This window comes from Anabrus simplex, chromosome 1, assembly GCF_040414725.1.
Source record: "Anabrus simplex isolate iqAnaSimp1 chromosome 1, ASM4041472v1, whole genome shotgun sequence".
Taxonomy (NCBI): domain Eukaryota; kingdom Metazoa; phylum Arthropoda; class Insecta; order Orthoptera; family Tettigoniidae; genus Anabrus; species Anabrus simplex.
Genome location: NC_090265.1, coordinates 189031343 through 189055609, shown reverse-complemented (window position 1 = coordinate 189055609; position 24267 = coordinate 189031343). Strand labels below are relative to the sequence as shown.

At 36.5% G+C, this 24267-nt stretch overlaps 1 protein-coding gene across 1 annotated transcript in view; it reads left to right on the top strand.

Annotated features, from left to right (window-relative positions):
* Positions 1-24267, top strand: part of LOC136885511 (intermembrane lipid transfer protein Vps13) — a 1358975-nt gene that overhangs the window by 721110 nt on the left and 613598 nt on the right. The window contains exon 28 of the mRNA XM_067158109.2: positions 12223-12392. Coding sequence (XP_067014210.2) covers positions 12223-12392 — 170 coding nt within the window. The remainder of the gene's footprint in view (positions 1-12222; positions 12393-24267) is intronic.

The window sequence follows — 24267 nt, the reverse complement described above, 5'->3', positions numbered from 1 at the left end:
CCATACACGCCACTAGACACCATTTGTTACCACCAACCTTTGATCCTTAATAAATGCTTTGAGACCTTGGCATCTAGCTTTGCGTAAATGTTTTCTTACGATTTTCATATTCTTAGTCCCTTCTCTTCCCAAGTCTTTGTTTAGCCAAATCCTTTCACCTTGTAAGAACCTTGGGTTTTTTAACACTATTTCTGCCATTATGGTTGACATCAACTTCACTTTCACTGGCCTCCTACCTTTCACATTTCCTACTCTTTTCGACATCATCCATATCAACTTCACTGAAGTTAAGTTTCAGCTGGTTTTGGACAAGGTCTACCACTTTATATATAAGCTTCACTTTATCTTCATTCTGCTCTTCCTGTAATCCATAGATATATATGCATTTCTTCATCCTTTCTTGGTTAACGAGGCCTAGCTCATTCTTCAGAGACACCACTTTCCATTCCAGATTTTTTACCTGCTCTTTTAGCACTCCCGTTGCTCTCTCATTCTCCTCTATTTTTTTTTTCTTTTTCCGTAAGTCCCCATTGCTCCTTGAACCATGTCTTCATATCTTCAAATCCCTTAGCTTGTTCCTTTCTCATTTCCTTTACCAGTACATCTCCAGTATATGTCTTCACAGCGTTTCCTATCAGCCCCCTGATTCTCTCCCAGTCGCCCCAGCTCATGTCAGGGCCTGGATTCATCTCCATGCCCCCTATAATTAATAGCATAGTTATCACTGTCGCTGCCAAGATGGCCTTGCCCACCTTCCCCAGCTTTCCCTTGTTCGCTACATGCTCTGTCGTCTTCTGCCTGCGCTGCCAGCTCCCAATCGCCGCTCGATATTGTTCAATGCCAATCATGTTACACCGCATTCACCTTACCACACATACACTCTGGTTGCTTGCTTGAGTTGTACTGTGAATCCCTGAGCAGTGGAGATGGTAGCCTAAGGTTTGGCAAATTAAAGTCCAGCTTTGTGGCTAAATGGATAGAATGCTTGCCATTGGTCTGATGGCCCCGGTTCAGTTTTAAGAATCAACCCCCTCATGCTGTTAATTCCCCTGGGCCACGACCTACTATGCTGGTGTAGCAGGGGGAGGGATGATACTCCCACATGGCGCATCCCAGGTGGCGGATAGGAGGGTCCTCAACGGCTTGCCTGCGGACTTGATGGAAACAAAATACCTCTCACGGACCAAACACACAACCCCCTGTGGGTGGGGAATGCAGACGAAGAATACACCCATGGTATTTCCTGCCTGTCGTAAGAGGCGACTAAAAGGGGCGACCAAGGGATTATTATATTAGAACCATGAAATTCCTTATGATTAGTACCACCACGCAGGGAACACCCTGGGTCACTTTTACTTGCGTGTAGAACCACTATGTTAGGTACCACATGGGTTTGTGATTAGTAGCAAACGAGAGCGTGATGGCTTTTACAGTATTAGTAGCACTATATGAGCGACACCATGGGATGACAGAACCCATGGTTCTGGCTTGCCTGTGATTAGTACCCACTATATGAAGAACACCACGGGATAGTACGAGTCCCTCTGGTTAGTACACTTAGGTTATGAACACCATAGGTTTGCGTTGCTTGTCAACGGCGCCGCAATGTGCAAAACACAGTAGGTCTGTAATACATGTCCGAATTTCATTACCTATGAGTAGTACCATAATGAGCGGAATACCGCGAGTCTACACTACTACTGATTAGTACCGCAACATGACAAATACCATGGTTCTACTTTTCTAGCGATAAGTACCATTATGAGGTGCCAATGACTTGGATTTTGGACTCCTTTCGACTACAAGCATCATTGATTCAGTATTGTGCTATAGAAGCAGTCCCTTGGTCAGTAATACTATTGTTTTACGCCAGCTTCTGTGCATGTGAGGCACTGTGGGTCGGTTCCACTGATCGTTTTAACTTCATATCTATCCATCCATTCATTCTTCGTCCTCACATTTTGAATTGTGGTCAGTGGAGGATTTGGGGTTTTTGATTTGTCATTTCATAACATCTCATTTTGTACCATTAGGGGCCGATGACCTAGGCCCCTTTAAACAACAAGCATCAATCATCATCAATTCCCCTGGCTTGGGGACTGGGTGTTTATGACGTCTTCGCCATTCATTTTATCCTCATTAGGTCACAACCAAGCCTATACTGATGCCATGCACCATTATTATTATTATTATTATTATTATTATTATTATTATTATTATTATTATTATTATTATTATTATTATTGCTGCTGCTGCTGCTGCTACTACTACTACTACTAAGTAAAAGCTAGCTGCTGTACCCGTGCTTCGCTACGAGATTCCCAGAAAGACCGTCTTTGTGGTTTTCCTTATTACAGTTAACTTAGGCCATTACAAAACCGTCAGTAGGAATGTAGGGATTAAAAGCAATGTTATCATATAAAATTCTCACTCAAATGAAAAACCGCACATTTTCTCACTTTTAACGAACAGTGCTACGATGCCGATCTAACAGTCCAAAGTTCCGGTGCTGGAATGACTAGGCCGCAGACAGCCGTGAGCACTCCTCTGCCATTATTCCGCTAAATATACACACTGCTGATTCCAATCAGTGCCTCAGGGTAGGGATTGAATAGCTCGAATGCTATGATGAACCAGTTTGTTACGTACCAGTAGTATCAGAAAATTTATTAACCAGAGGAATAGCATGCTTAAGAAGAAAGTTATCTATCTCCCCAGCTACTTCCTGCCAATATTCAGGCAGGCTGTTAAATTCAGTACGACCGGGCGAGTTTGCTGTGCGGTTAGTGGGGTGCAGCTGTGAGTTTGCATCCGGGAGGTAATGGGGTCGAAATCACTGTCGACAGCCCTGAAGATGGTTTTCCGTTGTCTCCCATTTTCACACCAGGCAAATGCTGGGTTGTACCATAATTAATGCCAGGGCTGCGTCTTATCCACTCCTAGCCCTTTCCTATCCCATCATTGCCATAATACCTATCTGTGTCGGTGCGACGTAAAGCAAATTTAAAAAATACTCGGTATACAGCAGTCATCTATCGGACATGACTGGCAACAGAAGACACGAATCACATCACAACAAACAATGGTCAATTTAATGTTATTGTTGTTCAATGTTATGAGCTTTCTGTATTGGGAGGCCTCTTCACATTTAGTTTTCTTTCGACTCTGTGATATTAGGGCATCTTACAAAATGATTTATTATAGTGTAGACTGTAGTTCCTTATTACCTGACTTTACATAACAATTTTAATTAAATTCTGTTTACCCATTTTCCCGTGACTTGATGCTGATATGGACTTAGCAACAAAAATCCAAATTCATGAATATCTCTGTCATCATAGCCGGTACGTTAAAAATGTATAAGACATAAATGATCAGAAATTTAATGCTATATAACTTTAGTAATGTATTTGTTGATAGGATCACTAATAACACAAATATTTGAGAATTAAATTTTAGGCCTTCCCCTAAACTACCATTCCACTCAGCATGAATAAAATTATTTATGGCCTAGATTGTAGAGACTTATTTCCCAACTTTGCATACTGATTTTCATTAAGATAGGACCACTAATAACATAAAAATTTGAGAATTTAAAATTAGGCCTTCCCTAAACTACCATTTTTTCAGCGTGAATAAGATTATTTATAGCCTATATTGTAGCGACTTATTTTCTGACTTTGCATACCGATTTTCATTAAGAGAAGACCATTAATAACATAAATATTAGAGAATTAAATTTTAGGCCTTCCCCTAAACTACCATTTCTCTCAGCGTGAATAAGATTATTTATGGCCTAGATTGTAGCATCTTATTCCCGGACACTGCACACCGATTTTCATTAAATTCCCTTCAGCCACTTTCTCGTGATGCATGTACGTACATACAGACAGACAGACAGAAATTAAAGAAAATTAAAAAGTTCAATTCCCTGCTACTTTGGACATGACTGATACAGAAATACCATCCTTTTTAAATTCTGAGCAATGTACAGACAAAATTCTTATGTATGTATATATATATATATATATATATATAGATGTTGAATTTTACAGCGGTCGTACCCATCGTTCATTGGTTAATTATCTTCCTCGAGAGATCAGTGGTAGTGTCCGACCCATGATCATGGGTTCGATTCCAGCTAACAAAAGAGAACACTAAACCTGAAAGACTGCATTTCATTTTAACAGATCTGCCAATAAAATGAAAACTATATTGCTCCCATAACATCAGCCCTGCAGTGTCTTCTTACAAGGATTTAGAAGAACACGGGAATGAAATACCAGCACTCTGTTATCTGTATAATTACATCAGAAGTATGAGGTAAGGAAGTATATATGATGAGCAACGCATGGTTGATAGTTAGCAGGGGCGATCTGACAGACCGAAGCCTAGCACAGCTATCACCCCGGTACCCGCTCCTGTCCTATACAGCAGCAGGCCGCTTGGGGGAGTCGAGGGAAGAGGGTTGAGAGTCAGGGTTGCAGTATCAGTCTCTGTTGCCTTGCTCGCAGAAATACGTGCGACGTTTTTTCTCACTACTTTCAAGTTTTTTTTTTAATGGAACAATGTGTCAGATGCATACATCATAATGTGCTTTAGAATTCCATCATTCTCAATTGGATGCCATTATGCATCAGTAGACTAAGCGCCATTTAACGAAAATTGAGATTTTAGCGCCATCTTATAGAGGAAGGCTTGAACTATTTATAAAAAATTCCCCACTGCATTACAAGAGGCCGTTAGTTGTTAGTAAACAGAAAATCTAAGCGACAAAGCGGGAATCAGTAAAAATGTAAATTGCATCAGTAGACTATGCGGCGTTCCAGTTTGCATCATTAGACCAAGCGCCACATTCCTCACATTGCGCGCGGATGACAGCGAGGGAGCTCGCGTTTTCGATAGTGATGACATTTTTACGTGGTGATACATTGAGTGGTTTATCAAGTTAAAAATTAAATAATTGAAAAAGAGATTCAACCTATTCAATACATAAAAGAAAGGAATGTAGTGATTACATTCTTATTTCATAGTGATTAGAAATGGGACCGGTTTCGACCCTAGTCCAGGTCGTCGTCAGCCGTTCAAAACATAAAAAACAAGAAAAACAATGCATATGAAAAAGAATAAGTGAACTCTGGATCGGTATAAGATGAAATATAAATTGATGATGGGGGTAGAAATTGTGAGTCACTTAAAATAAAACAGTACGTAATATTGTGAAAGGTAGTACGGCACACGCAATGATAAGTAAAGTCTCTCAATGTTTATGAATAGTAGAGAACGGTCAAATGGGTCAGTTTTTACACTCTGTCAGGTACAAAGTCACAACACTATCGAACAACATATTAAGATCCATAAATATTTTGAAGTCGCAGACGAATAGATTTATAGAAGCAAACTGCCAGCTCTCGGTGATCAGCACGGCACATCCAAGGTCATGCGCTGTGGTCTCGAACGCCAAAGTAGAATGGAGAATATCCTGAAGGTCCAGTATTTGCCTCGGTTGCGGGAAGTTAAGTACGTATATATAGAAATATACAACGCAATTCAGTATAATTGAATGAGTAATTGTGCTCCTGCTAAGTTCTTGGAAAACAGTTGACTTGAAAAAACAATTGTAAAGAGAAAAAAATGTAGTAAAAAGCGCAATATCGGAAAACAAATGAAAACATATATGCACAGTGCACTATTTTTTAAATTGAAAAAATTTAGCTCATGATTGAAGTAGTCGAAGTTGGCGCAAGACAAGAGTTAAAATTTGAATGAGGAGAACCGAAATGAAGGTAGTGGTTTTTTTTTTTTAATAGAAAAGGTAGAATAAATTAATACCGGTAGAGGAAGAGTGATAGTGAAATAAGAGAAGAATAAAGGAAATTGAAGATAAATGGTGTTGAAGAAGGATAAGATAGGGAAATGAAAGAGGGGTAGTTTAGGGTGGGTTAGGAGGGTGGGTTATTGGAGGTAGAAAATGTGGGTGGGAACTTTGTAAGGCATGGAAAATAGAATTGGGGTTTTGGAATTTGGAATTTTTAAGAAGAAGAATTAGGAAGTCGAAAAGGATGTTGGGTTTTTCAGAAATGTCGTTTAAATTGAAATTAGGGTTGAAGTACTGGTCAAGGTGGATAAAGCAATTTTCAGTTATGTTTAAGAGGGGGCCTTTGTTAATGATCTTAAGTATTTTCATGTCATTTTCAATACTGGTGAAACTATGCTTTGAGTCTTGTATGTGCTGTCCTATGGCAGAGAATCTGTTGTATTTAATGGCGTTGACATGTTCAGAGTACCTGATATTGAAGTTGCGGCCAGTTTGTCCGACGTAGGAGGAATTACAGTTGTTGCATTTGAATCTGTATACACCAGATTTAGAAAAAGCATTAGATTTATTTAGAGATTTAGAGTTGTGTAAGATATCAAGATTTCTATTGTTAGTTCTAAAAGAAATTTTCATCTTTAAATGCACAAGCTAACCAAGCTAAACAAAAAGCCTTCTCTTACATGGGCCTTAAGATCAAGATCGCTAAATTAGGAAAAGACATCGACTTCCTGAAACAATGCTTATCCTACAATCTTACCCCTAAATTTCTTCAAAGATGTACCAGAAAAAACATTTCTTCTTCTCACATGTTTAAAACCCAAAGAATAACCAACAAAATTTGGTTAAAAAACGAAATCCATTTCTTATACAAGAAAAAATCATTTTTAAACAACAGATTATATGAAACACATCTAGAAATTGCTAATCTTCTCCCGAGTGCACAATGGAACCTCTTCCTAACTCAAGTAGACAATAAATTATTTCATGTACTGTCAATTAAACAACAAACCCTAGAGGAAAAACTCAAAATTCTTAAGAACAACTCTTCTTCACATAAATTTCAGTTTAAGAACCTCAACACACCCTCCAAAACTATTGAACAATTCCATCCTCCCATTGTAAATCTAAAACAACTCTGAGTGATGTTGAAAACTAAATTCTTTCGAAGGGCCTCAAACACAATTGGCCCAATCTCAACACTTTCAGTGCAGCCACCAATTTAATTATTGAATCTGAAATAGCCATTAACACAATGCCAATAGATGAACAAGATGAAATCAGATATGAAGTAAAAAGAAAACTCGAAACAATCTTCATTAACAATAACAAAAACATTTCTCTTAATAATAATAATAATAATAATATTAATAATTTAATTAATGATAATAAAATCATTTCAGATCTTAAAAAGAAAATCAATGACAATAATCTCATTATCACCAAATCTGATAAAGGCAACACTAGTCATAATGGAAAAAACTGACTACTTAGATAAAACCAAATTTTTTTTCAGTGACCCTTCTTTTTCTATAGTAAAAAAAACCCAACCACAAAAATCCAACGCCTACTCAAACATACTTTAAAAAAACGCTTCCTTTATCCTCACAGATCAAGAAAAAACTAAATTAATAAACATGGACCCAGGACTACCCACTGCCAAAACCCTCCCTAAAATTCACAAAACTAACAATCCCATCCGTCCTATTATCAATTACAGACCCATTCCCCTATACAACACTTCTAAATTCATCCAAGCATTTTTACTAAAAAATTATCGATTTTTATCCAACAAATCTATCAAAAACACTTCTGATCTAATCAACAAATTAAAGAATTTTGAAATCCAACCAAATTTCTCTCTCCGTTCTTTTGACATTGTAAACATGTACCCTAGTATTCCAATTTCAAAATTATTCCCCATTATAAACAACAACCTAAACAAATTCAGTAACCTAAGTAAACTTGGTGCCGGGCTGAGTGGCTCAGACGGTTAAGGCGCTGGCCTTCTAACCCCAACTTGGCAGGTTCGATCCTGGCTCAGTCCGGTGGTATTTGAAGGTGCTCAAATACGACAGCCCCGTGTCGGTAGATTTACTGGCACGTAAAAGAACTCCTGCGGGACCAAATTCCGGCACCTCGGCGTCTCCGAAGACCTTAAAAAGTAGTTAGTGGGACGTAAAACAAATAACATTATTATTATTATTATTAAGTAAACTTGAAATTCAAGACTTCATGTCTATTTTAAAATTAGTTCTCAACAATAATTATTTTACCTTTGACAACACCATTTATCAACAAGATGGCTTGGCTATGGGCTCACCAGCCTCTGGCATTCTTGCTGAAATTTACCTCGACTTCTTAGAAAACACAAAAATTAATAATAATAATAATTTCTCCAACATCCTCTTTTGGGCCAGATATGTCGACGACACATTAGTAATCTTAAATGAAGAATCAACCAACGCAGCCTCTACACTTCTTCATCTCAACAACTTAGACTCTAACATTAAATTCACCCTCGAATCAGAACACAACCAAACTCTTAATTTTCTAGACCTAACTATCACTAGACATCCTTCTTCTTTATCTTACAAAATTTTCAGAAAACCAACCCAAACAGCAACCACAATACGACAAGATTCTTCGCACCCTCAAGCTCATAAACGTGCTACTTATAACAGCTTAATTTTTCGTGCCTTCAACACCCCTATGTCCAAAAAAGATTTAAATAACGAATTAAACACCATCCGCAACATCGCTAAATTCAATGGCTTTAACAACTCCTTCATAAACCGCATCATCAACAAATTCAAACACCATCCAAAAACCACTTTATCTAAAGACACAATAAAACCAACTGCTTTTACCACCTTCACTTTCACTCAGGATGCTTATAAAATAACTAATATTTTTAAAAAACATAACATGAAAATTTCTTTTAGAACTAACAATAGAAATCTTGATATCTTACACAACTCTAAATCTCTAAATAAATCTAATGCTTTTTCTAAATCTGGTGTATACAGATTCAAATGCAACAACTGTAATTCCTCCTACGTCGGACAAACTGGCCGCAACTTCAATATCAGGTACTCTGAACATGTCAACGCCATTAAATACAACAGATTCTCTGCCATAGGACAGCACATACAAGACTCAAAGCATAGTTTCACCAGTATTGAAAATGACATGAAAATACTTAAGATCATTAACAAAGGCCCCCTCTTAAACATAACTGAAAATTGCTTTATCCACCTTGACCAGTACTTCAACCCTAATTTCAATTTAAACGACATTTCTGAAAAACCCAACATCCTTTTCGACTTCCTAATTCTTCTTCTCAAAAATTCCAAATTCCAAAACCCCAATTCTATTTTCCATGCCTTACAAAGTTCCCACCCACATTTTCTACCTCCAATAACCCACCCTCCTAACCCACCCTAAACTACCCCTCTTTCATTTCCCTATCTTATCCTTCTTCAACACCATTTATCTTCAATTTCCTTTATTCTTCTCTTATTTCACTATCACTCTTCCTCTACCAGTATTAATTTATTCTACCTTTTCTATTTAAAAAAAAACAAAACACTACCTTCATTTCGGTTCTCCTCATTCAAATTTTAACTCTTGTCTTGCGCCAACTTCGACTACTTCAATCATGACCTAATTTTTTTCAATTTAAAAAATAGCGCACTGTGCATATATGTTTTCATTTGTTTTCCGATATTGCATTTTTTACTACATTTTTTTCTCTTTACAATTGTTTTTTCAAGTCAGCTGTTTTCCAAGAACTCAGCAGGAGCACAATTACTCATTCAATTATACTGAATTGCGTTGTATATTTCTATATATACGTACTTAACTTCCCGCAACCGAGGCAAATACTGGACCTTCAGGATATTCTCCATTCTACTTTGGCGTTCGAGACCACAGCGCATGACCTTGGATGTGCCGCGCTGATCACCGAGAGCTGGCAGTTTGCTTCTATAAATCTATTCGTCTGCGACTTCAAAATATTTATGGATCTTCATATGTTGTTCGATAGTGTTGTGACTTTGTACCTGACAGAGTGTAAAAACTGACCCATTTGACCGTTCTCTACTATTCATAAACATTGAGAGACTTTACTTATCATTGCGTGTGCCGTACTACCTTTCACAATATTACGTACTGTTTTATTTTAAGTGACTCACAATTTCTACCCCAATTATCAATTTATATTTCATCTTATACCGATCCAGAGTTCACTTATTCTTTTTCATATGCATTGTTTTTCTTGTTTTTTATGTTTTGAACGGCTGACGATGACCTGGACTAGGGTCGAAACCGGTCCCATTTCTAATTTCTATTAAATAAGAATGTAATCACTACATTCCTTTCTTTTATGTATTGAATAGGTTGAACCTCTTTTTCAATTATTTAATTTTTAACGTTAATACTTTCAATACGGAACAATGAAATTTTTATCTTTAAATGGTTTATCAAGTGACGAAGTTCAGCGATGTATCAAGTACTTCCAAAAGTAGGGAGAAGGACAATGCTACTAACGCAGTTTGCTAAGAAGGTTACATCTGAGAATCATTCTCTAGAATTTGATGGTGAATCTCAGGAGGTAAATCTAAATAAGTCAAGACCGGGACGACCACGGGAAAGTAGAGTTCCCTTTCACCAGGCATTAATAGTTTTGTGGCCAAAAGGAAAACCTATCTCTGAAGCCAAACAAAGATACTTTGGTTTGCTGATGCACCTTATACCTGCAGATGCCAAACAATTTTACCAGAATCTTCAAGCAGATTCTGACATCGTGGATGACATAGATGGATTTAATGGAGATCCTGATTTCGAGATTGAATGAACTGAGAGCAACAATCTTATTACCTGTCCAGTGATTTGTGCGTATTTATGGCAGAAAATATCTTTAATCACATTTTCTGTTTCAAGCAGAACAAAACTTACCCACAGGCTTAAAAATATCACGTCAATACTGTACTCTCAGAAAATAATAGGCCTATCGTGAAGGAAAATCCATTAAAAAATTGTATAGACTACAATGGCTCATGTCTTACCATTTGTATTTGACTCAGATAAGTTGAAATTCCTCAAATCAGTAAGTCGTTATAGCAACGACTTTAAAGAATAGCTTCCCTTCTACAATTTATACAGCCAGGCTGAGTGGCTCAGACGGTTGAGGCGCCGGCTTTCTGACCCCAACTTGGCAGGTTCGATTCTGGCTCAGTCCGGTGGTATTTGAAGGTGCTCAAATACGTCAGCCTCGTGTCGGTAGATTTACTGGCACGTAAAAGAACTCTTGCGGGACTAAATTCCGGCATTTTGGCGCCTCCGAAAACCATAAAATTAGTTAGTGGGACGTAAAGCAAATAACATTATTAGAATTTATCCATCTAAAACTTGAATAATGTACCAGAGTTGTGGCGCAGCTCGTGGTGGATCGAGCACTTAGCGGGCCTTTTCAGACAGTAGGAGATTCAGTTTTTAATCATGGCTGCCGCCACGTTATATTTTTTGAAGTTTTACTCGGTAGATACTCAACAGTTGGGGGTTATTGGTGTAGCATCGTGATACATTATTCACGCTTGAGAAAAACCTTAAATTGCATCAGTAGACTAAGCGCCATTTCTTCAAGAAAATCTATGTAGTGCGAGTATAAAGATGTTGAAATTTGGTGAGAAGGTACAATCTATTATCCTACAATACCAGTAATACCATACTTAGCAAAATTATGTTCGCTCGAATTTACACATAGAACCAAATTTAAAGGCGATTATCTCGCAACCAACTTTTGGCGCTTGGTCTAGTGATGCATAACGGCATCCAATTGAGGTTTGGGCTTCACTGGTAGTCTTGGTAGCCCTCAGTATATGCCACTGATAAAAATAAAATTTAAAAAAGCATGCCACTCATTAAACTGCAATGTTTCACAATATATTTTCAGTTTCAGAATATTAGGCAATTAAGGAAAATGTTGCAGTACGGAAACATTTTTCCTACTTGTACTTTTCTTTTTCTTTGCAAACTAACAGAAAAGATTTTTATACAGTGCTTCCAAATTTGAATAACTCTGTAAGATATTGAATTTTATTTGGAGCTTTTTGCTTGAAATAGCTTCAGAATGAGCTTTAAGTGGTGGTAGCATCTATGACATGGATTAGAAGCGGTTATTTTAAATATTGATTAATCTTTTTCTAACTGTGTGAAAAATACAATGACTAATTTTCATATTTGTATTATTTGAATGTGATAGTGTAAGCTCCTGAGTATATTATGTTCAGTATTTGTTATTTTATATCTATGATGAATGCACCTTACTTTCAGCATATCATTTATTTGATATCTCATTTATAATTTATGTGCTTTCAAAATATCAATGATAATTTTATATGTAGGCACCCGTCATCATTATTCCGGCACATCAAAGAAGTTCTGATGCCTTACTAATGGACTTTGGAAACTTAACTCTGAAAAACAAGTTCTTGTCTGTATCAGATTCAGCAACCGGCGAGAATGCAGTAGTTGATGAATTAAATATTGGACTTCATAACCTGAAAATATCAAGGTACAGTTCTTTCATTTGGCTATTTGTTAATTTAAATAAGATACGGTACTTTAGTTTTATTGAATTGGTCAATTTTTTTCTGCCTCCCAGAGTCATACGAGGTATTAGGTCATACTAAGTTATTTTTAATTTCCTTGGTTATTAAAAAATGTAAATACAGTGAAACCTCATTAGTGCGTTCCTCATTTACACATTTTCCAGCTTAGCACGTAAATTCGAAGTCCCGATTCTCATCTTATTAAATCTCCATAAAAATCTCTCACTTATCACGTCACAAATCCTTGCTATTACCGCGTGGTATGATCATATTTTTCCTAGCTCTGAAAATGTTATTTATCATCCCTTGTGAAAGGAACATGATTTCCAGCCTGGGTAAGAATGAGCCCTTGCTACAGTAGCATGAAAATGGGAAAAGGCCTTGAATTCCTGAACTTCATAGGATAAGTTGGATCTTCGGGGAGCAAGCTGTTAGCCTCAGGAATGTTCAGTTTTGTTTGCCGGTTGGCAGCAAGATTGGTGAATAACACAGTGAGCCACTTTGTGTTTGTTTTACGCATTCCATTCAGAAATTAGAAATTGATTTTACGTTGAATGATACAGTGAAGGGTAGCGAATATTTGTCGCCTGATAGCCTAAATATGGATCTGGAACATAATTGTGTGAAATTGACTAGCATGGTGCATATTTGTCTTGTGGCAGCCTAGTTGTGGATTCGGAAAAATCGTGAAATTCCTTACTTCTTTTCTTCTTCTTCCTCATCCATTCCCTTTTCCAGATTCTCTCTGGGCAGGGTAGTGTACCAAAGCCCTCCACCTTACTCAATCTTTCCATCACTCCTCTTCTAGTACTTTATTGCTATCAACTCCTCTGTTTGCAATACAGTGCACAACAGACCTCATCCATCTCATTCTAGGCCGTTCCCTAGGCCTCAATGCAGTCTCTGTATCCATGAATGTTCTCTTTGGTATTCTGTTCCTGGCATTCTCATCAAGTGACCAAACCATTTCAGCTTTGCTATATCAATCTCTTCTTGAAGTTTACACACTCCCATGCTTCTCCTTATTTCCTCATTTTGTATTCTGTCTCGTCTGGTCTTTCCCTGTATGCTTCTCAAGAACCTGATATCAGCTGCTTGTATCTTACTTTGGTTCTGCATAGTCAACGTCCTGGCTGCTGAAGCATAGGTCAGTATAGGTTTATTGGCACATCATTGGCACATCTTTCTTCCATACAATGTCTCTCACACACTGGTAGAAACTTGCAGACTGCTGTATTCTTAAATCAATTTCTCCATCCAAATTTCCATCTTGTGACATCATGCTGCCCAAATATTTAAAAATTTTCACTAATTCAAGGGGTTCATTTCCTATTTTTATCACTCTCCTCGATTTTCTGTTACCTCTCGTCATGATCAAAGTCTTGCTTTTTGCAGCACTAATCTTCATTCCAAAATTTCTTATCTCCTCATTCCATAAATCAACTTGTGTCTGTACTCTCTCTTCATTATCCCCCCAAACTACGTCATCACCAAAGAGCATAGATTTTACTTGCTCACCCGTCATCTTACTAATGAGAACAAAATTTAAAATCTATCAGAAAGTGGACTGGCACCCGCATCTTTAAGCTTGAAGAGGTAGCGCGAAGGTTGAAACTTGCACCTTCGAGTTTTGATTTGATCATTCTATAGGTCGAATCAAAGTTTTATCGGCCTCAAAAAATGGCGGCCAAAGTTGCAGTCGCACATGGTCAAGCGTAACCTCCAACTCATTGTGTGACCAGAAAACAATGTTTAATAACCCATTGCTCCAAAATAAAGGGCAATAATACTTTGATATTTTTATTGGACCCTGTGCAAATGTTTTCATATTTTTGTTGTCTGGTGTTTTTCACACCTTACAGTGCACTGTTATTATATAATCCTCAGCAGAAAAGGTTTTCATATTATCTCATGTTTTTCACACCTTTTAATATTCTCCTCATCTTTAGAAATGGTAGGTATAATTTTCAATGTACCCACAGATACACAACATAAAATGCCGTCATTACATGTTATAAATCTCATGTTATGGTCCGTATTGAAATGTACTTAAAATCAAAGAATAAATACTAGAATATAAATTCTACCTATTCAATACATAATTTTTTTTATTTAAAATTTAAGAAATACATCTTAACATATTAGAATACAGGGACATGTTTTGCCCATAATGAGAGCATCACAGCCTAAAAATCTCATACCTGAAAGAATGAAAAAATGAGGATCATGATTGTTCTTATTCATAGATTTTAACAAAGATCTAAAAATATAAATATGAGGCTGTTGCAGGTACAAATGTCAAAAAAAGACTAGCAAGTGGAAGACGGTAGTTATAAGTACTCTTATGACAGCGTCTTATAATCAGTCATTATTGTAGAATAATTACAAATGTCTTGTTTTTAAATGTGGTAACAAGTAGTGAGTTAAAAGTTCAAAATGAATACATAAAATGCTGCGTTGAAATGAAATCTCGTAAATATCGTACCTTATTCAGGAGATGGTGTAAGGAGCTTATAATAGCTTAATATTTAGGATAAAAGTCACTCTTAGTGGTGGTTAAGTTAAAATCCAAAGTTGTTTATCTTTTGAAAATGTTAATCTTATGTGAAAAGAAAAGACAGCAAAATTCTTAAAGCACTTCGGAGCAAGGACAAATACTCGTCAGAAACGTAGCTATATTTATATTAGCAAGTAGACGTGGTTGTAGTTTCCTATATTAAAGTCGAAAGGAAAATGTGCGCGGTTGAGTAGAGCTTGTGGTGTCATGTCTGAAACAGAAAGAGAGTGAAAAGTTAAGGAATAAATTTAAAGAAGAAAGAGAGAACGAAGAAAAAACGAAGTGTGTGAAATTACTTACTCCTTTGTCAGTTGTGATGTTCATATGGTTAAAGATGAGGTGAGTTGAAGAAAATATCTTGTGCGTAATTTCATTTATCTTTTCGACTGTTGTAATGTTAATTAGTTGCTATGGTAGTGTTTGAATGACTGACATTTGAGCTTCTGGTGTTATATCGATGCAAGATTGGTGGGGTAGGGTGTGGTGGTGAGGGAGGGTTGGGCAGGGCGTTAGGTTTATGTGCTATTAGATACGGCTGGCTTGTGGGTGCGGTTGAGAAGGGAGTTCTGTTTCTTAATGTGGGAGGGGTCCTGGAAGATGATAATTTTAGATTGTTTATTATGTTATTATGTTTATGGTTTAGTGATTGCAACAATTTTGGTAAAATCTCGTATAATGGGTTTTTGACTTCAATAATCAACAAGATAAAACTCAAATTAACAACAAACCTCATCCCTAACAGACCAAAAATATCCAATTTTATTACCCTCACAACATTCCAGACATTTATTAAGTGTTGAACCCCCTCAAAAACCAAAACACTTGCATAGCTTTTAGAACAACACCAACCAAAAATTATTTTTCAGTCACAACGTATCACAATTTATATTCAAATAACAACATTTACTCAGGTTCAGGCATTTACAGACTCACTTGCACTCAATGTGGCACCTCGAACATGGGGCAAACTGGCCACAGCTTTCACACTAGATACTTAGAACATTATAATGCCTCTAAACACAACAAATTTTCAGCTATGAGCTCTCACATGAAAGGAGCAGGTCATCATTTCACTACTATAGATCAAGACCTCACTATCATTAAAAAAGTAGGTAAAGGGAAATGAATTAGAAAACATCTATTTATTTTTAGACCAATATTACAACAAAAATTTAAACCTTAACGATATTATTGAAGTAAAAAACCCATTATACAAGATTTTACCAAAATTGTTGCATCACTAAACCATAAATATAATAGCATAATAATCAATCTAAAATTATCATCTTCCAGGACCCCTCCCACTTTAAGAAACACAACTCCCTCCCCATCTGCCCCCACAAGCCAACCGCATCCAATACCACATAAACATAATACCCCACCCAACCCTCCCCCAACTCCACGCCCTCCCCCATCTCCACGCCCTCCCCGACCAATCTCACATTGATATAACACTAGATGCTCAAATGTCAGTCATTCAAACGCTACCATAGCAACTAATTAACATTACAACAGTCAAAGAAATAAATGAAATTACACACAAGATATTTTCTTCAACTCACCTCATCTTTAACCATATTAACATCACAACTGTCGAAGGGGTAAGTTATTTCACACACTTCGTTTTTTCTTCATTCTGTCCCTCTCCTTTAATTTTATTCCTTAACTTTTCACTCCCCTCTTGTTTCAGACATAACACCACAAGCTCTACTCAACCTCGCACATTTTCCTTTCGACTTTTAATGTAGGAAGCTACAACCACGTCTACTTGCTAATATAAATATAGCTATGTTTCTGACTAGTACTTGTCCGTGCTCTGAAGAAGTTTGCCGTCTTATCGTTTCAATAAGATTAACAACTTCAACAGATACACAACTTTGAATTTTAATTTAACCACCACTAAGAGTGACTTTTATCCTAAAAATTAAGCTATCATAAGCTCCTTCCTGAATAAGGCACCAGATTTACCAGATTTCATTTCAACGTAGCATTTTACATATTCATTTTGAACTTTTAACTCGCTACTTGTTACCACATTTAAAAACAAGACATTCGTAATTAATTGTCATAAGGATTGATTACAAGATTTTGTCATAAGAGTACTTATAACTACTGTCTTCCAGTTGCTAGTCTTTGTTAGACATTTGTACCTACAACAGTATCCTCTTATTTATATTTTTAGGCCTTTGTTGAAATCTATGAATAAAAACAATCAGGATCCCGATTTTTTCATTTTTCAGGTATGAGATTTTTAGGCTGATGATGCTCTCATTATGGGGGAAACATGTCCCTGTATTCTAATAGGTTAAGATCTATTTCTTAAATTTAAAAAAAAAAACTTTTATGTATTGAATAGATGGAATTTGTATTCTAGTATTTTTGACTTGAAATGCCGTCATGTCGTAAAAAATTGTATTTAGTGTTTCCATATCCCTGTTGGATAGTTTTTATTCATGTATTCAGTAGTATGTTTTCTCGCTTAAGACATTATTTTTCCTCGTCCCCTGCAGAAACATCATGAGGTTTTACTGTAGTTAGGATAATTAACATAGGTAAAAGTAACGAAAAGGAAGAAAATCGGGTGACAAATCAATCGTATAAAATCAAACCAAACCCCATGGCACTGCACCCTTGAAGGGCCATGGCCTACCAAGCGACCGCTGCTCAGTCCGAAGGTCTGCAGATTATGTGGTGTCGTGTGGTCAGCACAACAAATCCTCTCGGCCGTTATTCTTGGCTTCCTAGACCGGGGCCACCATCTCGCCGTCAGATAGCTCCTCATTTGTAATCACGTAGGCTGAGTGCACCTCGAACCAGCCCTCAGATCCAGGTAAAAATCCCTGACCTCAGAATCGAACCCTGGGCCTCCAGGTAAGACGCAGGCACGCTACCCCTACACCGCGGGGCCGGCTATCAATCATATAAAGGGTGGGATAATATATATATATATATTACAGTAGAAGTCTGTTATAGCGAGAATTCGTAGTGGCAAGAAATTTACTCGCTATAACGGATTGTCGTTATATCCGATTTTTTGTAAAAGTTGGAGAAAAGACTATACACATTAAAATCGGTATGAAACCGCAACTAGTTTGTTCAAAACTTGCGTTTTCGTGGATGATATCCACGCTATGGCTTGCTTGTTTATTATTTTTCAAAATCTGATACTACATGAAAGTGTATGTATAATTTAATTCTGAAAAAATGATATCACATCAGAGGCCTCTGTGGCAAACATTCGAGTTTTCTTCTTCAAACAGCATCACCTAACCTAACCATATATGTATTATAAAAATGTATTTCAAGCGCACATATAGAAATGATAACCTACTCGCTACAAAATTACGTGCCTTTCCAAAATTTAACTAGACTTGAGAAAATATATGTAATCTAACCTCAGAACTCTGTGGATCCGTGGTAGAGTGTCGGCCTCCGGATTCCAAGATAGCGGGTTCAAATCCGGCAGAGGTAGTCGGATTTTTGAAGGGTGAAAAAAAGTCCATTCGATACTCCATGTTGTACGATGTCGGCATGTAAAAGATCTCTGGTGATACATTTGGTATTTACCCGACAAAATTAATTAAATCTCAGCCATAGACGCCCAAGAGAGATCCGGTTTACTCGGTCTGCCATCTAGTGGGCCTAGAGTGAAACGGAACATCGAAATTGACAAGCAGACAGCCAGATGGCGTCAAGTCAAAATGTCTGCACACGGTAGCTGAGGCCACACGATTATTATTATTATTATTATTATTATTATTATTATTATTATTATTATTATTATTATTATTATTATTCTTGTCCGTTTCACCCTCTTTGGGGTACGATAGATCAATCAATGATTAGTGAGTTGTGTTTTCCTGTCCTCCCAGTACTTTTTCATTCTTTCAGATCTTGCCTTCCTCTCTTCTTCAGAAATTCTGTATAGTCGCTTGGGCTTCACCCTGTCCTGAAACCTCATTTTATCTTTGGTTATTTTCTTTGCAGATCCATCTACAAGCATCTCTTCTGTAATTTGGAATTCTCGTAGGTCCTTCTCGGTTTCCTTAAACCAGTTCGGCTTGGTTTTCTTATTACGGAAATAGTCGAAGTTATCCTTTTCGGATCCATTCTTAGGATGTGGCCATAGAAGTCAATTCTCCTTTTCCTTATTGTGTCGGAAATCCTTTCTTATTTCCTATACAGAGTTTCATTGCGGATGTGTGAAAGTTCGTTATTATAAAATTTGGGGCCTAGAATTTTTCGTAGAATTTTCCTTTCCTTTATCTCTAACTTTTCCATTGGACCATGCATAGTTATAGATAGAGTTTCTGCAGCATACATGGCTTCAGGCTTGACTACTGTATTATAATGTCTGATCTTGGAATTCCAGGAGAGGGATATTTTGTTATAGGTGTCTTTCGTAAGCTGGAAGGCTGTTTCTATTTTGGTTCGTCGAGATTCCATTGCTTTCTTCTCAAGACCATTCCAACTGCTCCATTCACCAAGGTATTTGAAATCTGTGACGATCTCTATTTTTTGTTCCCCCACTTTCAGATATTTTGGAGGATTCTTAATGTTGGTTATTATTTTGGTCTTTCCAAAGGCGATTTTGAGACCTATCTTCTCTGCTTGCTTCAGCAGTTCGAAGGACTGCTCCTTGGCTTTCTCCCATGTCTCAGCTAGTAAGGCCATGTCGTCTGCAAAAGCTAAACATTTGATCTTGATACCCTTGTTTACCAATCCCAATCAAATTCCACCACTAGTTGTTTTATCCCATTCTCTGACAACCTTCTCCAAGGCACAATTGAACAGTATTGGGGACAGTCCGTTCACCCAGTTGGACACCAGTTTTGATCTCAAAAGGAGCCGACAATTCTCCCATGAATTTGACTTTGGAAAATGTATTGGTGAGAGTTTCCCTGATGAGGTTTGTTGTTTTGTTGTCTAGACCGAATTCTTTGAGTACAGAAAGGAGACTTTCCCGGTCTAGTAAGTCATACGCCTTTTGGAAGTCAATAAAGGTGATGACGTATGTTTTTGCCCTAGATCTCTGGTATGCCATGAGATTTTTAAGGTTCAGGATTTGTTCCGGACAGGATCTCCCCTTTCTGAATCCCGCTTGATATTATTATTATTATTATTATTATTATTATTATTATTATTATTATTATTTATTGTGATGCGCTCTGCCATATCTGGAGGTGTATTGAATTCTTAATTAATTTCAGTGTAGGGTATTAAAATTAAGCAATTGTTTACTTAGCCTTTATTTCTAACAACTTAACAATTTCTATCAACTACATTATTTACGTATTGATTGCAAAAACATGTTCTCCTCTTTCATTTTTGATTTTCTTTACGGAACAGAAGTCGATGGATATTACTAAACGACTCCGATATAGCCTTTGAATGTCGACAAGAGAGCTCGCAAGTGCACATGGTGAGAAAATGATACTAAAGGTCGCATTTTGTGGCAAACACTTCAGTAAACATTTCAGTATATAACATTAAAAATTAAGTGATCGTTTATTTCAGCCTTTATTTCTAACGAGTTAAGAACTGCTATCGGCCACGTTGTTTACGCATTTATTATGAAAACATGTTATCCTCTTTCCTTTTGAATTTTCTTTTAGAGAACAGCAGTCGACGGGTATTACTAATTGACTCTGACATCGCCTTTGAATGTCTAGGAGAGAGCTCGCAAGTGTACATAGCGAGAAAACGGTACGGTAACGAAGATGACTGATCACATTTTGTAGCCAGTGTTTCAGTTTTCTTATTCAAACTGCACCACGTAACTTAACCGTACTAACCCCGTAACCAGACGCGGTAAAATACAGACTAACCTCTGAAATCAGTGACACGCTCTGCCATGTCTTGAGGTGTATCGCATCCTTACCTTACCTAACCCATACTTAACATGATGGGATGCCCTTCCTGACGTCATCCACATCAGAGGAGTTAATGAGATGAAACGAATGACGTGATATAAGAGTAACTAAAACTGACTATATTTACTTTATATGTAGGCCTAAAAGTCATGTGTTCACCATTTATTGTCTTTCTAAATTAAAAATACTGCCGTCCAACAAAAATTTATTTATTTATTATTTATTTACATATTTTACGCCCACATTGGAGCACTGAAATCAATACATTTGAGTTAATTTCTTCTTCTTCTTCTTCTCCCAGAACTTTTTCATCCTCTCCGACCTGGAAGCCCTTTGTGTGTCCGATATAGTATATTGTTTCCGTTCAACTGCTTTTAGTTTGAGACTTATGCTTTTGTTCTTCAAAATCCTCTTCTCTTTTCTGTGTTTGATTTGTTGCCGAGTTATACCCAATTCTTCCAAATCGTCCTGAACTTCTTTGAACCAATTATTATTGATTTTATTCTTCAAAAAGTAATCGAATAGTTGTTTCAATATCATGGTGTCTGCTAATCTTGATATGTGACAGAAAAAGGAAATTCTTCTTTTACGCATTGTAGATATTATTGATTCACATTCACGATAGACAATGTTGTTAGGCAACAATCTCCACTGTCCATCAACTTGGTGTTTTTTATTAATAATTGTTCTAAGAATTCTTCTCTCAGTTTTCTGTAATTTGTCTGTTGTAGATTTTACATTTAATTTGAATAAAGTTTCACTAGCATAGGTTGCCTCTGGTTTAACTATGGAATTATAGTGTTTCAGCTTAGCGTTTATCGAAAGAGATTTTTTTTTATAGGTTGGCCAGGTAAGTCTTTGTGCTTGTTTAAATTTAGTTGTTCTGTGTTCTATTGCTTCTTTTTCATTTGTGTTCCATGTTATTATTTCCCCAAGATATTTGAATTTCTGAACAATTTTAATCTCTTTATTACTGTTCAGCTGAATAACTGGTAAATCAACTTTAAAAGTTGGCATCATTTCTGTTTTTTCAAATGAAATTTGTAATCCCATTTTTTTAGCTATAATTTCTAGTTGTTCAATTTGAAATTTAGCCTCTTCTATTGTATTTGCAAGTAATGCTAAATCGTCCGCAAAAGCAAGGCAGTTGAGTTTAATATTTCTACCGATCTTGATAGTTGGTTGGCATTTCTTGTTCCATTCACGCATAACCTTCTCCAATGCACAATTAAATAACAATGGTGAAAGTCCGTCTCCTTGTCGAAGTCCAGTTCTTATAGTGAATGATTCTGATAATTCACCTCTAAATTTAACTTTTGCCTTCGTATTTTTAAAAGTCATATTAATGAGGTTAACAAGTTTTTGATGTAAGCCAAATTCTTTAAGGCTTTTTAATAATGAGTCACGATGAATACTGTCGTATGCTTTTTTAAAATCTACAAACGTGATGACCAGACCCTTACTTCGAACTCTTTGGTGCTTCATTATCCATTTTAAACTAATGATTTGATCTGGACAGCTTCTACCTGGTCGAAATCCTCCCTGATATTCTCCAAGTTCTTGGTCGAGTTGTTCTTGGATTCTTGTGTATATAATCTTGGATAAAATCTTGTATGTAATATCAAGTAAGGATATCCCCCGATAATTATTTGGATCGGAGCGATCACCTTTCTTGTGCAGCGGGTGGATTATCGCTGTATTCCATTCCTCAGGAAGCTTCTCCGTGTTCCAAATATCAATGATGTATTTATGTAGGTTTTGAATAGTCTGATCATTAGCATTCTTCCATATTTCTGCTACTATTTGATTCTCTCCTGCTGCTTTGTAGTTTTTAAGTGCATTAATTGCCGTTTTCACTTCATTGTAAACTGGTGGTATAATCTTTTGTAATGGAGTTTTATTTTTTGGGTTAGGATCAAATTCTAAATGTTCCACAGGATCCTCACAATTAAGTAACTCTTTAAAGTATTCTGCAAGAATGTTAGCATTATCCTGATTATTGTGTGCCATTTTACCATTTTTATTTCTTAACATAAGTGTGGGAGGGGTAAATTTAGATTGATATTGCTTGAATGTTTTGTAATAGTCTCTTGTTTTATGCTGATTGAATGTTTCTTCTATAGTGCTAAGCATTTCCTTTTGATAATTCCTTTTAATTGTCCTAATTTCTTTAGCTGTTTGTCTTCTGGCATTAATTAGTTCTTCTCGAGATTTTTCCGTTTTCCTCTGTTGATCATTTATCCATGCCTTGTGTCTTGCTTGAATTGCTTTGTCACATTCCTCGTTCCACCACGCATGTTTCTTTCTCCTTTTGATTGGGGCAATTTCTTCAGCTATGGTTTTAAGTTTGTTGATCATTGTCTCTAATTTGTCATTTAAAGGTGTTTTGGATCTCTCTAAATATATTTTATTATTTATTAAGTAACTGGGGTCATAATTTCTCCTTGCTTTGAGATGATTATGTTTGTGTTTCCTTTTTGGTGTTAACTTGATTTTTATTTTTGAGATATAATGATCCGAGTCAATGTCTACCCCACGGAGGACTCCGACATTATAAATTTCTTTATGATAATCTTTATCCATGGCAACATGATCAATCTGAAACTCTCCCAATTTTACGTTAGGGCATTTCCATGTCATAAGTTTGTGGTCGCCTCATGAATCTGGTGGTTTCCAAAACGAGTCTATGATCTGCACAAAGTTCAATTAATCTTTGGCCATTTTTGTTCGTTAATTTATGAGCTGGCCATTTTCCTACAACTGTGCGATACTTCTTTTCTCTGCCTATTTTAGCATTGAAATCTCCAAGTAAGATTTTTATATGCTCATCAGGGATCTTCGCTAATATGTAATCAAGTTCCTCCCAAAAGTTTTCAACTCCTTCTCTATCTTTATTGTTTTTGTCATTTGTTGGTGCATGGACATTTATTAAAGTATAAGTTTTATTCCCTACTTTAATTGTTAGAAGTGCCATCCTCGAAGATTTTGAAGAAAATTCTTCAATTGAGTCTATTATGCTACTATGAACAAGAAAACCTACACCAAATTGAGGGACATTCTTCATTACTCTTTCTCCTGGAGGTCCTTTGTAGAGACGATAACCTCCTGATTCAATTATTTATTATTTAATTATTTATTATGATTTATTTATTGTTTGTTTGTTTGCTTGCTTGCTTGCTTGCTTGTTTGCTTGCTTGTTTGTTTGTTTGAAAGTACACAGGTTTTACACCCAATTAAGTACCTTCTTGACATTCTGTAACAGTCTGTATCTATGAAGTTAAAGTTTAACAAAAATAAAGTTAAAAATCAACAAAATAAGAACAAAATTAACATTATATTTGATACCATTAACAGTTTAGAAGAAATGAGTAATTCACTAAGATATCATACGGTAATACAAAGCAAAAG